At 48.7% G+C, this 15,917-nt stretch overlaps 1 protein-coding gene across 3 annotated transcripts in view; it reads right to left on the reverse strand.

Annotated features, from left to right (window-relative positions):
• LOC126548291 (neprilysin-1-like) overlaps positions 1-15,917 on the reverse strand; it is a 100,259-nt gene that overhangs the window by 22,069 nt on the left and 62,273 nt on the right. For all 3 annotated transcript variants that reach the window (XM_055063773.2, XM_050196441.3, XM_072287148.1), the window contains 4 exons: positions 14,412-14,461; positions 12,220-12,306; positions 7,598-7,803; positions 954-1,145 (listed from right to left, as the gene is read on the reverse strand). In XM_055063773.2, the coding sequence (XP_054919748.1) occupies positions 954-1,145; positions 7,598-7,803; positions 12,220-12,306; positions 14,412-14,461 (535 nt within the window). The remainder of the gene's footprint in view (positions 1-953; positions 1,146-7,597; positions 7,804-12,219; positions 12,307-14,411; positions 14,462-15,917) is intronic.

Here is a 15,917-nt window from a genome sequence, read left to right on the forward strand (position 1 = left end):
CGTAGCTAAGTTCGTCACTCAGCTGGCTCCTTCATGCACTTCCTTCTCGTGCGCAAGTTGGAGCGATGCGGAAAGAAAAATATGCGTCTCACCGTTCAACGGGGGTCAAGGATTCAGCAACCGTACGCGTCTTCTGAGCGCATCGTTCTTCAAGGCTGTGTTTGCCAAGCTCGTGCTAATAACGTATTCTAAGCCGGAAAATATTATTACGCTTATTAATGAACTTTCTTTGGATGTGAGCTGAGCGATTCCGAATTGTGCTGAGCTTCTTTTCCGCGTGTTGTGAGCCATCACCTGCAGGAGAGCTTTTGATATTTATAGAATTATGTATAGGACGAATAGCCCACGAGGTAGCCCGCGCTAGAATTGTTCTAGTTTGTTAGCGTTCGGCGCGGCCAGCTGCGAAGGGCACGGGACATTATATGCTCAGGACATCCAGGACACTGGATGTCCTGAGCATATCCTGGACATCCAGAACACTGGACACTGGATCCAGGACATCCACAACAGAACAATACGCGGCACGCCACCCAATGTATTTGTCGTCTACATGACGCCTGTCTCGTCGCATTCATTGCTTACCATGCTATGAGTTTGAGTGCTAACACTCGAAGGTTACTGTCATAACGCTCAATCAAGCTCCACTGCGGCTAGGCAGTTGAGTCAAATAAGTCAATATATATGGAGTAATACCGAGGTTATGGCCATTTTCAATCTTCTGTGTTCATACCTGACACATTTTACCTATAAGAACACGTGTAGGCTCGAAAAAGCTGCCAACTTTGTCATAGTGAACTAAATCATTCTTTTTTTTTATTGCGTAATTAAGAATCCTGTAGAGGAAAAGAACGTCGCCTGATTGATGTCATGTACTAGCTCTTGCCCCGTTGATCGAGTTTCGAAGTTTCTCTGAAAGAACGTGTGACATTCGCGACCACGCGCGTGCTAATTACCTTGGCGAGATTAGCCTCGAAGGTGATGATGTCCTCGACGGCGGCGTTGACTGCGCTTTCGCTGAGGCTCGGCTGCATGAAGCGTATCGAGCCCGCCATGTATTTCTTGTAGGCCCTGACGATGGGCTCGTTGTTGGGAGTGCTCATGTTGATCAGCTGGTTGCGGCCGATCCCGAAGCCGGGTTGATCGAACTGCAATAGGAGCAGAGTGAAAGTTCCAGGTTGGGTTACACGTTATCCAATGTCCTCGTTGCAGCCCCGTTCTGTTTCTTTCTCTCTTTTTTAGCCACCGTGCGTCTAAAACGTGTGTTCACAGCGGATGTATTGCGCTAGAGTATCTAGCTGGTGTACTGAGGAGCAAGCAAACTTTTGACCTACTTTTCTCTGTTTCTCTCTATCTCCCCCATCCACCCTCTTTCTCTTTTTATCCCCTTAACCATTCCCCCCATGCAGAGCAGCCAACCGGAACTACCTCTGGTTAATCTCCCTGCCTTTCTATGCATTCTTCTCTCTCTCGGAAGACGACGAAGTGTCTTCTTGGCAGAACACTTGTTTCTGTGCTCTGTGAATTTTTGGTAAAATCTTCGGCTTTCGAGGTGCCTCGCCTCCCCGTCTTGCAGCCATGGACGCGGAGCATGCTAGAGGCCCGCCTGGCCAGACGTCATCACAGCCGTCAACCGCAAGGAAGCGAGTTGGCTCCCCCAGTGACACCGAAGACACCGAGCTATACTCCATGTCGGACGACTCATCCGACGACGGCTTCATACCCGTCCGGAGTAAGAGGGCGAGAAGAAAAATCGTCAACACAGCGCCGTCAACTCCTGCGAGCACAACGACTATGAAGTCAAGGCCTGCGCGCTGGCCACACGTCATCATCTATATGCCGGAAGAGCCATCAAGCAACCTACGATTGCTGAACAGGCAAGCCCTATCCATTTTTCTGGAACGTGCGGTGCCGGATCAAATTAAAGATATAAGAATAAATCCACGCAAGAATATACTCGCCATAGATGTGTACAACGCGACTGCGCTTGGAAAACTTCAAGCGATCACGGAGCTAGGCGGAATCAAAATGCGCCCCTTTATCCCGATCGACGACACATCCATAGCCGGTGTGATTTACGACATCGACATAGCCATTCCTAATGATGACTTACCTAGCCTCATCAAGCCGGCATACGAAGGCACGATCATTACGCAAGTGCGCCGCCTTGGGAATACGCGCTGCGTAAAAGTAATATTCAAGGGGGATTGTATCCCATCCCATGTTAAAGTCGGACATTTTCGACATCCGGTTCGACCATTCATCCAGAAGCCGCTTCAATGCCATCAGTGTTTCAGGCTAGGACACGTCAAGGGCGTGTGTCCCAACTCGCTACTGTGTCCCCGTTGCGCTGAACCTCATGCAGAACAGACCTGCGGTGCCACGGTCCTGAAGTGTGCCAACTGTAGCGGCCCTCACGCGGCCTCGTCGAAAGACTGTCCCCGCATCAAGAGGGAACGCGCGGTTCTCAAGCAAATGGCCAGAGACAATTCGGCCCACAGGGAGGCAGCCAAAGTAGTCCGGCGTCGGCGTCGACGTCGGCACCATCGTACGTCTTCGAAGAAGACGCATGCGCGAAGTGACAGTACCCACTCCTCTGCGGTGCCAGTTAGCCGCGCCGCGAAAGGGCCCACCACTTCCACGAAGGAAGCAGAAAAGACTCTATCTTTAGAGGAATGGCCTACGCTACCGAGCCGCTCCCTTGCGAAAGAACCTCAGAAGGTCGGGGCCCCACCTGATCCTTCTCCGGCCATGGATGATTCACCCAAAACAGACCGTCAAGTCATCTCGGTGCTACGTTCTCTCATGGAGGCCATTCGAGCGCTTTTAGTGGACATGAGGACACCATCTGCTCGAAGCGCACTTAAAGTGTTGGACGCCTTAAGCCCAGTGCTTGCATCCCTCAACTAGAAAGATGGCTACTCATACCCCATCCTTCCGGAAAGAAGTCAAAGCAGCGTCCGTCATCCAGTGGAACGCCAGAGGGCTAAAATCACGAATTTCAGATTTTCGTCAGTTTGTCTACACCAATGGGTTTCCACTCATCGTCATTTGTGAGCCCAACTTGTCGAAACCAATAAGACTGTCAGGATACGAGTTTATCATGTCATCAACAAACGGTGCATGCAGCAAAATCGTCGTTTTTGTTCGTCGTGAACTCACCTATGTTGTGCAACCAATTGCGCCCCACGACGACAATCAATATATATGCATCACAGTTAAAAAGAACAAACTCTTGTTTACTCTCATAGGCGTGTATATATCGCCTTCCAGCAATTTCGATACCAAAAGATTTGAGGATATCTTGAGTGTTTGTCCCGCCCCATGGGTCATCATAGGAGATTTCAATGCGCACCATCCAGCATGGGGAAGTACAAGGACAAATGCAAGAGGACGAAGATTAGCAAGTATCGCCCACAACTATGGCCTTACTCTCCTGAACGATGGTAGCCCCACCTTTCTTCGAGGCGTGACATACGGCAGCTGCCTCGACCTTGCTTTCGTCTCCAACTCTCTCGCCAGATGTGTGAAGTGGTTTCCAGACATTGAGACACATGGGAGTGACCACATTCCCACCTATCTGAACATCAAAGGCTTGTCGTCTACATCAGGCTCACGGAATACCATTCGGACGATTCAATGGGCCAACTTCAAATCTGAGATGGAAGATGCCTGCCGCGAGGGCCTACCCTCTGGGTTAGAGCAAACGATTAAAATGACGATGCAAAACGCCACTCGCATGATGACGATCTCTTCCACGCGAAAGGACTTCGACATAGAATTAGAGCGACTTCGAGCGCTTCGTCGCCGGGCGGAACGTCGATATCGACGTACAAAATCAATCCATGACCTTAGGGCAGCCAGGAGGATGCAAAAGAAGATTCAGCGTCGTATGGATAGATTAGCGTCGGAACGGTGGGCAACGTTTTGCCAGACACTCGACCCCCGCAAGCCACTGTCTCACATTTGGAAAACGGTGCAAGGTCTGCGCTGCCTTCCGGAACGGCGTTTTCCATTCAAGGCGCTAGCGCTTTTCCAAGGGCGGCAAGACATCGATGTCGCAGAAGACTTTTGTGCGCGGATCGCAGACCAAGCGACTCGTCCAGATCCTCCAGCCCGAGCTGACGTCCCCCATTCCCGTGATTGCCGCATGGACCTTCCTTTTACAATGGAGGAGCTCGAAGCGGCACTAGCTCTCTGCAGGCGCTCATCATCTCCGGGTCCAGATGGTATATCATACCGGGCCTTGTGCTATCTCGGAGAGTCCGCACGGATAGAATTGTTGAGCCTTTACAACTCCTCATGGCAGGAGGGAAATGTTCCTGACGAATGGAAAGTAAGCCGCCTGGTGCCACTCTTAAAGCAGGGCAAATCCCCATTAGAACTCACCTCTTACCGCCCAATAGCACTGGCCAGCTGTGTAGGAAAGATAATGGAACGGATGATCCTTGGCCGCCTGGAATGGTACCTTGAATTTTACAAGATTTATCCGCTTTCCATGGCTGGTTTCCGACGTGACCGCTCTTCCATCGACAGTGTAGTTGATCTCGTTTCATATGTCCAGCACGAAAGGTCCCGTAAGCGTTTATCTGCAGCTTTATTCTTAGATGTGAAAGGGGCATATGATAACGTATTACATGAGGCCATTCTCGACGCTCTTGCGACGGTGGGCCTAGGTGGTCGAGTTTTCTTGTGGATTGCAAGTTACCTGTCTGCAAGATCATTCTATGTGTTAACTGACGATGGCCCAACTACGCGACGCCATACCAGCAGGGGCGTTCCTCAAGGCGGTGCTCTCAGCCCGACGCTATTCAACCTCGCTCTTGTTGGACTTGCTGAATGCTTGCCAACTACCATCAAGATTTCAACATACGCTGACGACATCTGTGTCTGGACTTCGGCAGTCACACGTCCTCAGATACGTGCGCGACTTCAAAGAGCGGCCACTTTGACAGCGAACTACTTGTGTAAACAGGGTCTCAGCATTTCACCTGAAAAATGCGCACTAGTCGCATTTACTCGGAAACCGATGACGCCTTATGTCATCTCAATCAATGGGCGGACCATTTCCTATGTCCGAAACCACAGATTCCTTGGCGTCATTATTGACCGAGACCTCTGTTGGAGCCCACACGTGGCCTACATGAAACGGCGCCTGACAGCTACTTCCCAGTTGTTCAAATACTTGACAGGGAAGACGTGGGGGATGTCAGTAGACGCAATGCTTAAACTCTACAGAGCTCTCTTTCTCGGTTTTTTAAGATACAGTCTACCTGTACTGAACAACACCTGCAAGACAAATATTCGTGTTCTGCAGGCAGTACAAGCTCAAGCACTCAGAGTCTGCCTTGGTTTGCCCAGATGTACGTCAACAGAGGCGACTCTTGCGATTGCTCGGGATCATCCAATGCGAACTCACATTACGGTGGAAGCCCTGAGAACGCACATCAGATATTTTGCACGTGCCCCCTATCACCACCTTGCAGCACTACCTTCAGACAGGCACCAATCATCATTCTCTAAAACTATCAACAAGTACAACGACAAACTTCCCTCGGGCTTCACCGCTGCATCTAAACCATCGATACCCCCTTGGTGTCTTATCAGCCCCACAGTACATCTCAGTGTACCAGGAATCGGAAAAAAGTCTGAACTGTCGTCGCCTGTCCTCAAACAACTGTCTCTGCTTCTTCTGCACGAGAGGTACGCGGACAGTGAACACATTTATACTGATGGTTCCACAAACACCCAGTGTTCGTCCGGTGCTGTGGTTGTCCCAGCAAAAGCTATTACCATCAGCTTCAGGACTGACCACCCGACAACGTCGACATCTGCTGAACTAGCTGCTCTTCGCGCTGCACTCCGTTTCGTCAGTCGGGAGCCACCTCGACAATGGTCCATCTTCAGCGACTCAAAGGCAGCCCTACAATCTGTACTATCAGCTCTGCGTCGCGGGCCATTCGAACAGCTCGTATTCGATATTAGATGCCTACTCCATACATCACAGGAGAAAGGACACCACGTGACGTTTCAGTGGCTGCCAAGTCACTGCGGCGTCACTGGAAACGAAGACGCCGATAATGCCGCTCGGGCAGCTCTTGAAGACGCACAAGAAGAGGCCATACCGCTTTCACGATCCGACGCAGCTAGCAGACTTCGAGTGCTTGCACAGGAGATGACGCTCTCTTCATGGTGCACACCAAACAACCAGACCAACCAGAGCAACCGTCAATACCACCTGCCCTCTTTGATGCATCTCTATATGCCAACTGGACTCCGCCGAAGCGAGGCGACTCTGCTTTATCGCTTATGGTTAGGGGTGGCTTTCACGAAATCTTACTCATTCCGCATTGGAATGGCCGACAACGCTCTCTGCAATGCCTGTCTTTGCGAGGAGACGCTGCAACACATTCTGTGCGACTGTCCTGAATATAATGTTCAGCGACAGTCCCTGGCATCCGTTCTCGCGCACCTTGACACTAGACCATTGTCCCTCGACACGATTTTCACATGCCGCCGACAGAAGACATCGCAGGTGAAGGCGACGAAGGGACTACTTCAGTTTTTGAAAGAGACGGGATTGGACAAGCGGCTCTGACAGTGTTATCACGTACAATGCCAGATTGATGGACTCTACCGGACGATGTTTGTGTGCTGTGCTATGTGCTCTCTCTCTCTCTCTCCCCCTTCCCCATCTTTCATCGCCCCCATCCCTCTCCCATGTGTAGGGTAGCAAGCCGGTTACGCTAAACTGGTTAACCTCCCTGCCTTTCCTTCTCTACTTTTTCCTTCCTTCCTTCTTCTCTCTCTCTCTTTGACCTACTTTTGGAGGCCGGATATATGTGGCAGCTAGCAAGGCGTTTTGACATGAATTTTATACAGTGGACTCTGTGCTAAGAGGTATGCGTTGGCCGGCAGTCTTTGCTAATAACACGTCCAACGTTACGTTTGGCTGGCGGTCACGGTTACTACCAGTTTTGGCGTAATACCTTTTGGTGTAAATGCACACCCAAATAGGTTTGCCTGTTTGCGATTGCTTCAGAGTGCCTCTGTTAAGCCGAAGCAGCCGGTAGTCAAACGTTGTGGTCGCGCTGTTGTTGAGGGTGCAGGAGAGGATCAGTGCGGCTCGTATCTACCACGACCTGTATTCACAAAAAATCTCTTATGCTATATTTGCTCGTAAGAGAAAATTACAGCCAATCCCACAGCTGGACACATAGCGAAGGCGACGCGCCAGTGGCAAAGAATACTTACGAAATAAAATAGTCGAGAGTTCGGATCAGAATCTTTCACATCTCGCACACCATTTTAGCGTTTTCAAATGAAGCGCGTGCTGTTAATCTCGATCCTATCGTCAACTACTTGCGCAGTCCGCATGTGGTTGCCAGTTTGATGACGACGCACCTGATAACAAAGTCGTGGCGAGCGAACACTGTCAACGATCAACTGGACAAGAACAGATTGCGCGTTATCGCGGGTGTTTCTTTTTTGCCAGTTTCCGCAGCCCCCCATCCCTCCCCCCTCCCCCCACATCGGCAAATGATGGCTGCCCACTCTAGAAGAGCTGCTAGTTCTGGCTGCCCTATATATATGTACTCACACTGATGACGTAGACGGAGGTGTTCTTGAGATCGACGCCCACACCGGTGGCCATGATGAAGCTGAGCCCGGTCTTGGTGTAGGCCTGGACGAACAGCTCCTCCCAAGATGGCGCCTCCAGCCAACCGACCGGCCGGGGCCAGTCGTGGATACCGACGCTGCTGAGCATGGTACGCAAAGCAGCGTACTTGGTCTGCTCGCTGATGGCTGCGCGAGGGCGGAAATTAGTTAGATGAGAGAGAAACAGAATAGAGGAAAGGGGTCAACCAGAGGCACGTCCGGTTCGATAACCTGCGCTTGGACAAGGGGACATAGGAAAGGGTAAATTAAATCACTCGTCATTCGTATATGAGGACGCAGGTGAAGAGAGGGAGGACAAATATCATGATGGGCGGTGCTCCGAGGTACCTAAATGCGTGAATGATGTCCTGCAACAAGCCTCATCGAGGCGCATAAAATGATAGTGCCTTAAAAAATCAAGGAAGCAGGCGGAATGGATTTAAAGAAAACGGCAGTAAGAATGTGTGCCAAGTTTTGAAACATTGGATATGCGGCGTTCTAACGCTGTTAACATTAATGTCCGGTACCTGACGGATGCAGAGCCTAAGATCTACACTTCCACTAATTTTAACGAGTACGTTTTAAAAATTATGGTTAGGGACTTTCGGGAAATAAATGAGAACTCGGAAATGAGTTGAAAGAAAATGAATTTTGTATCCCCAGTCTATACCTAGACATTCGTAATACCACTTCGCACAATTGCTGTTTTCAAAATCATTTTCTTTTTCCTCAGAGTTTCAAGAATGAACCACCATAGGGTCTGATATATAAAATTTCTCAGTCGTTTGGAACGGAGACTGCACCACGGAAAACACTGCCGCTGAAGCCGCAATGTGTGCACAGGCGCAAAGCATTTCGTTGCCTGCGTGAATAAATATCCGCGACAGTCAATGTTTCAGCGCGTAGTTTTTCATGGCCAGAGTTTTCACCCGTGCTGGCAAAAAAAAAAGAGAAATTCAGAGAAGGTTTAACGGTAAACGCGAGACAAAAGCGTCAGCCTTATGTCGCATCTCTTTAATGTCCTGGATCCATGAGTTAAACCATGTTCCCCGCAATGCAAAATGTTCGTCGAGAGCTCATTCGGCACACAACCTGCCAATTCGGGGAACGAAATGCCACTGACGGTGGTTTGAAACAGGCTACCATTAGTCACACTATATAAGAATTCAAGGGAGAGGTATCTAGGGTTTCCGCGAGGTTATGATTGAAAAGTTGATGTACTTGTTTAAAAACAAGAGATACTTATTGTGTCGACGTTCCGGCCAAAGATACGTGGGCCGATCCCGAAGATAGTGAAATGCCAGGCCGACCCGCGGCGGAGATGGAGCAGGCGTTAAGCACTCCTCATACGTGGGCCGATCCCGGAGATTGGGCAATGCCGCGCCTACCCGCGGTGGAGGTGCAGTTAGTCATTATAAGGCGCCCACATACACAGCTTCGCTGGTCATCCTTTTTCACAGAGTGGAAGGGCACTGATAATTTTTGTTTTGGTTTTCTGGTAGCCTATTATCCCGAAATTAACGACATTATAGTTCTCACGCAATAGTTTAGCAGTCTAAATTGATTTTGCGTTTTGCTCTAGTTTCCCTTTGAGGCTCCCCAACACCGAGTGTCGTGAGGCGCACACGTGTCTCGGCAGCAGCAGCGAACAGATTGACGTCACGCTGCAGCTCTGCGGGGACGTCCCATGTCCGTCGACGGCCGTTCGCAGTCTGAAAGGGCAGCGGCATAGCAACGGCTTCTCGGCTTCTGCGCTAGTAGCAAAGGCGACCGGTTAAAAGACGTACGTTGCGATCGACGTAATGCATGAACGACTTTTTCTGTGCTTCCCCTCCTCCGTGCTATTGAAGGAACGCTTAGTCGACACTACGCGCACCTGCAGACACTGTGGAGGCTAAGCGAGAAGACAGTGAGGCGACAATGCATGGAGTCACTCGGCTCTGAGAATGACAGTGCCTGCATCGAATTTTTTTTCGGTTCAGTAATAAAACACGCTATGCACTCTCCTTTTTCACTCCCCTTTTTCGACAAACGCGAACGTATCGTCATCGTACTTAAAGAAAAGAAAAAAAAAATGCCACGAACACAATCCGATTGCTATATAGGAATGCGTTAACCGCGCTCTCGGAAGCAAGTCGTTTGAGCAGCGCTATCTTGCACAATCACTCGCGTGGTGCTGCCTGTTACCACCGCGCCTAACCAGTATATATGCGGCCGTCAACCGGTTAGATTATGGGATTTCACGCGCCGAAACCACGATCTGATTATAAGGCACGCGATAGTGAGGGACTCCGGAATAATTTGGAAGCACGTGGGGTTATTTAACGCGCACCTAAATATAAGTGCACGGGGGGTTGTCGCATTTCGGCCCCCATCGAAATGCGGCCGCCGTGGCCGGGATTCGATCCGGCGACCAAGTGCTTAGCAGCCAAACACCATAGCCACTAAGCAAGCACGGCCGGTTGCGTGAAGCGGTATCTTCGACCACGACTTTCTCGAGGACCAATTTAGAACTGCCTTCAGCGTCCGCGATCACCTCAGCGGCAAAAAGAAAAAAGAAAAGAAGAAGAAAGGATATTGGATAATATTATTATTATTATTAGTAGTAGTAGTAGTAGTAGTAGTAGTAGTAGTAGTAGTAGTAGTAGTAGTAGTCATAATACCATACCTATGCTGCCATGTTAAGACCATCTCCTCGTTTACAGTGAAAAAAACAACAACAACGGCACCTATAGTCAGGGACAACCTCTACACAATCACATACAAGCTCCGCTCAGAAAGAAAAAAGAATGCAGTGCAATGGCCCCTCCACCTTTGAAAGAGAGCCGCGCCAGCTGGTACAGCCTAATGACTTTGCTCTTCTGATGCAAGTGTTGAGCTAATTGGAAAATAAAAGCTCGCCGTTTCAGGCTCAGCCATTTGTGTTTGGCCGGCCCGTGACACCGGGGTCACCCATAAAATTTGCATTCGCGTTTCACCTTGAAGCCAGTGACACCGAAACCGGTCTGTACAGAAGAAGAAGAAGAAGAAAAAAGAAAGAAAACGGAAGGAAAAGAGAAGGTGCTCCAAGCGCTCAAAAACCGCTTGGCGTCAGTGAAATAAGCGAACCGTACTGGTTGGACTTTTGCCCGTTCGGCTCCTCTTTCAGAGTTGAAGAACGAGCGCGCTTATATGTGTTTGTGGGTTTATCTTGTCCGTACTGCTTTAAGTTATAACTGGCCACATGTAGACGTAGTAATAGTAGAAAGAAAGAAAGAAAGAAAGAAAGAAAGAAAGAAAGAAAGGAATGATGCATGCATGTCACCATTTGACACGGAAGCTTCGCGGTTCTCGTGCAGGCCACGTTGATAGTCACGCTGCCACACTCCAGCGCCGCAGCCGTGGAAATGCCTGACTCGATTTCCAAAGTAGCCCTCGGCGCAACGCGGCGCGATGAACAAGAACTACGAATTTCTTGCGGAGAAAGAAAAAAAAGAAAGAAGCTGTTACCTAATCCAGTAAAGCGTGGACGAGGTAACCTTTATTTCGTAGTAATCGATCATTTTACGTTCCGGAGAAAAAATCTGGCACTCCGACGTAGGCTCCTTTGCTGGCGAAACGCCTCCGCGGAAGAGCCGCGGGTACACCGTCCAAGGGGACAGCACCAATTTGGACAGCACGCCAACGGCGACGGCGGCGTTTTTGCGCCTTGACACGTCCGTGTGTAAACCACATCGCGATTAAAAAAAAAACGCAACTTAATGCTTACAGTGACAATGGTCGAACGAGATATGCGTTGATAGCTGAATTATTCGCTCTGGTCTTGCTCTGCGTTTGTTGCTCGCAAAAGGTCCGCCAATAACAGGAAAACAAAAATTTACGGTTGAGAGTCGATCATGCCAAATAGCGGTGGCTATCAAGTCTTTGCATGACGTCAAAGATACCGCGTTGTCCTGGTCTCGGAGGATAAAGTTTAATGTAACTGAACTCTCGTTCCAGTGGCGCTGATACTCCTTCGCTTGAAGCAACTTGTTTTCGAAGGCTCCTTTTATGCCTCGATAGTATCCTAACCGCCCGCCTAGTAGTCGCTGTTTCGACCTGTGACGTAGGAGGGTAAAGGTGCGGCAATTGCAAGATGGCGACGGTCCCGTGTCTGACTTTGCCGCCAACTTCTAGTATACCATGATTCTGGCCTTCATAGAAGAGAGACACGTGCTGCATCAGAAATGTTATCTGTGAAATACGCAAAGAAAAAAAAATACACACACTGTCATATTCAGGGACGTGTGACACATCTTCTCCCCAAATAATAATTATTGGCTGCCTTGCTTGCCTCGCCTTTTATTAAACATGTGCGTCCTGTCAAAGCCTTTGCTGTCAAGAATGGTAATGGGACGGTGATAACGCGAATGCCGTTATTGACCTTGAAGCAAAAGAAAGGAAGCACGCGCAACGTGTAGGCGATGATTACCGTTGAGGTGCACACAAGTTCCCAAAGGGCGCATATTTCGCTTGCGCGTTTCTTTTCTTTCTCTTTTTTTTTTGCGCACGCAGGAACGACGCGAGTGCCGGAAATAGGCTCACATTCATTCGTGCAGCAGTGGTAGGCGAGCACCACCTGGTCGGTGACGTTCTGGTCATCCACCTTGTACGGCGCCTTCTCCAGGATGTCTGCGTGTAAAAAAAAAGAAAAAAAAGTGTTTACGGGACACGATGCTGTGGATTCTTTGCCGTGCGCTGCCGAAGCGTAAGCGATGCATCGACAATTTCAGATAGCATCCTTATATGACGACTCCTACCTCTCTGCACGTCACTTGTCCCTTTCTTCAACCGCACCGATTCACCGAAGTACTTTTTTTTACGTTGACGGTAAAAAAAAAAAAGCGACGCATTTTGGTCATTTTCTGGATGCGAGCGAACCGAAATTCAGTTAAAGCTACATAAGCTGCAAACTAAAGCGAGCACTAGCTATTTTTCAGCAAACTGTTTGTTGTCATCCGATCTGCGCGATGAGTCGGTGCAGTCTGATACGCCTACATGGCAATGGCAGCGCTCATACCGTTAGTTTAAATACTCCCCAATATTTCCTGGTGCCTTGAGGCCCAAGTTTATTCCGGGATTGTGGAGAGGCTCGGTAGTTGTAAAGGCCCTCGACTTCATATTAAGTGTTCACGTTTCTTAACGCTCAAACATCAGAAATCGCTTTGAAGTGCGACCGCTTGCGGTGGAAAATGAACCCGCGACCTCCCTATCAGCCGCCACTCTCCAGTGTCGGTGCCTGACCGTACTGCCGTCCCGTTAAAGAGAACGAGACTACACGTCCTGGTGAGATTATCTGTGCTGCAATGCTGGAACATACTGACGTGTGCATCATGTTCTAGTATATCCTAAAGTGTTTCAAGAAAGACACGTCTTCGAGGCAAGGTTCAGTGAGCCATAAAACAAGGGAAGGCGTCAAGTAATGCGCCCTAGTAATTTTTGAAGGAAACTGTACGGTACGGGGCGCTGGAGAGGAGGACTTTACGTGTAGGAAGCCTTGACACACGCAGATGCCGACGGTCTTAGGCGTGTGTGCGAAGATAGCCTGATTCGGGAGTGTTTCGAAGTGTGCACACGGCTCGGCGGTAACAGCAAAGCAGTTTGCTTGCATATGACAGCCCTGCAGGATGGCTGTTCTTTGTGTCAACGACGGCCGCTTGCTATATGGAACCCGCCCCCCATCCGTTTCTCTGCTTTTCCCCCCAGTATAACAGGCGACCGGTTAAAAGACGAGCGTGGAGAGCAACGTAATGCGACACCACTTTCTGCGCTTTTCGTTCTCGGTGTTACCGAAGGAACACTTGATAGACACCCCGAGCATAACGGTAGCCACTGCGGAGGCGAAGTCAGTATGAGGCTTTCAGCGTTGGCTCCGAAGCAGAACTGTGTCGCGTTAATGGACAACTCATTGCTGTCAACTTTCTTGTCTAAATGCACTCGAGTTTGATTATGCAGAATGTTCACTCTGGGTAAGGAGTGTGTGTAACTGTAAACGTTTCGAGAAATTTGACACTAAATTGATCTAGAACTCTGTGTCGCCCCAGACCTCGGAAAGCAACCTTGAGGTATGTTTCGAAATCACTGAGGCTGCGTGAAAATACCGGACGCGGAAGCAACATAGCAATCTACTACACATAGTTCGATCTTCCTCTCTGCATTGGACTAAATGGAGTTTTTACCATAGCAAACATGAGGAGATAGGTATATTTTGTTCTCGTACATGGAGGAGCAGCTTTTGGCGTCTAACCATGGTATATACATCTAAAAAATTGTTTTTCACGTTCGTAAGATAACAGTAAACGATAAAGACCACCTTGAAAAGCTCTTGTGTTTCATACCTATATTCGGGTTTAAGGAGGATATACGATAATTCGAACTGATGAAGAAACACAGTCTGTCAGCCTTTGCTTGACCCTAGGCATGGTATTATGAGCATTTACATACATAAGAGATACAAACTTTCCTTTGTGTAACGCGTTGACAACGCATGAGGTAAATTGTGAAGTGTGTGCTACAAGTGCAATGCGATTCTATAATGGTAATAAAACGTCGCAAACAAATAAGAGGCAAGTGAATATTGCGACAATATTTGCGACGATAAATACGCGCTTTGAAGTCAACGTTCAGGGAGCAACAAAACAAGAAAGGACGTCAAGTTAAACATCTAGGTTTTGATAGATGGCCTTTGCAGCCGTTTATACTGGTGAATACAATATGTCACCATAAATATAACTTGCCTCTGAGTTGGTGAAGCACCTTCAGCCGCAGTCGATCGAACTTGCTGAACCTGCAATGAACAAAATAAAGGTTTCAAAACTACATTCTCAGTGGTGTGGAATCTGTTTCAAAGTGCAGCCGACGCGACAATGTCTGTAATTTTCAATATTCGCTGCGCATGCTTCTATTTTGGAGAGACATTTTATATTAACTTCGTTATATCCGATGATTCCTAATATACGTGCTCGTTATGTCATGATTGAACAGCATCCCATTACGCGCGCAAGTTCAAACGCAATGCCTGAAGCTCAGCCTCTGCATTTCGTTCGCAGAAAATGGTTGTTTTGCGCGTTAACCACGAGTTCCGATGCCGCAGTTTGCTCACTCACCCTATTAAAAGCTTTAGCCAGTAATGGCTTTAGTCTTAGATTGACCATGCGAATGATAAAAGAAATTATACTTGCTTTCTCATAATACCGTCTGATTACCAAGGCCTCTGGGTTAATATATAGACCTTGGGAGATTTCCGGCGACTCGTCCTGTTCGACAAATTTCTAAATAAGCCTCCCCTGGAATGCAGGAGCACCTATGCCTCTCCCTCCTCTTTTATGCATGTCGCCGTCTGTTTTATCGCCTGTAGTAAGGTGGAATAGACTAGAGTAATGATTGCATTGCTCATGATCTCTCGGGGAAAAAAAAAGGAGGCCATTACTCTGACGTTCTTAATTGTTTCACAGAAACCATAGTCCGCTCTAAACGGAGGGTTCGTGAAAACGCAACAGCTTCACTCTCAGTTTGTATCGAGAAAATAGACAGAGAGAAGCGGGCGAGAGAGAGAGAGAGAGACGTTTACATTTATAATAAGCTGGAGTTAGCATGACTGAGGGCCTACCACGTCATTTCATGCGTTCGCTGAGGAATGTAACATTGCGCTGCGACCGCACAAATGCCCAAAATGGCGCGTGCGCCCCCAGGCGCTGCCGTGAAATACAGGCTAAACTCTCAGTTCACAAAGCCTCATTGAGACCCCGTATAGCCCATACGGAAAAGGACTGCACACGCGTACTTGCGGAAACATTCTCACGCTAGGACATGTTCGCCCGAGCAGACCGCCGTGGTCATTATTAACCAAATCGCGGCCACCCAATTGGGAAATGCCGCTTAAGAACGAAACGCTCTGCTCGTATCGCCGCCGTACAGGCGTTCACGCTCCATCACTGAAGCACGTCGCACCGCGGTTTAGTAGATGTCGTTTATGAAAACAGATTTTCGAGCGAAACGACAATCTGTCGCACGACCCAGCCTCATTCGAGTAATCCAGTTTTCATATCGTAATGCGCTTGGTAGAACTGAGTAAAACTAGTAAACCGCCATGAAACGCACCAGACAAGGACGACAGACTGCAAAAATAAAAAAGAAAAAGAAGAAAAAAAATTGAACTACCAGTCAGTGGTTAGCGCTCCGCGTCCTTGTCTGACGTGCCCTATCGTTGTTATTAGCTTTAGTCAGTTGAATTCCGCGTTATG

This window comes from Dermacentor andersoni, chromosome 3 (assembly GCF_023375885.2).
Source record: "Dermacentor andersoni chromosome 3, qqDerAnde1_hic_scaffold, whole genome shotgun sequence".
In the NCBI taxonomy this organism is placed as follows: Eukaryota; Metazoa; Arthropoda; class Arachnida; order Ixodida; family Ixodidae; genus Dermacentor; species Dermacentor andersoni.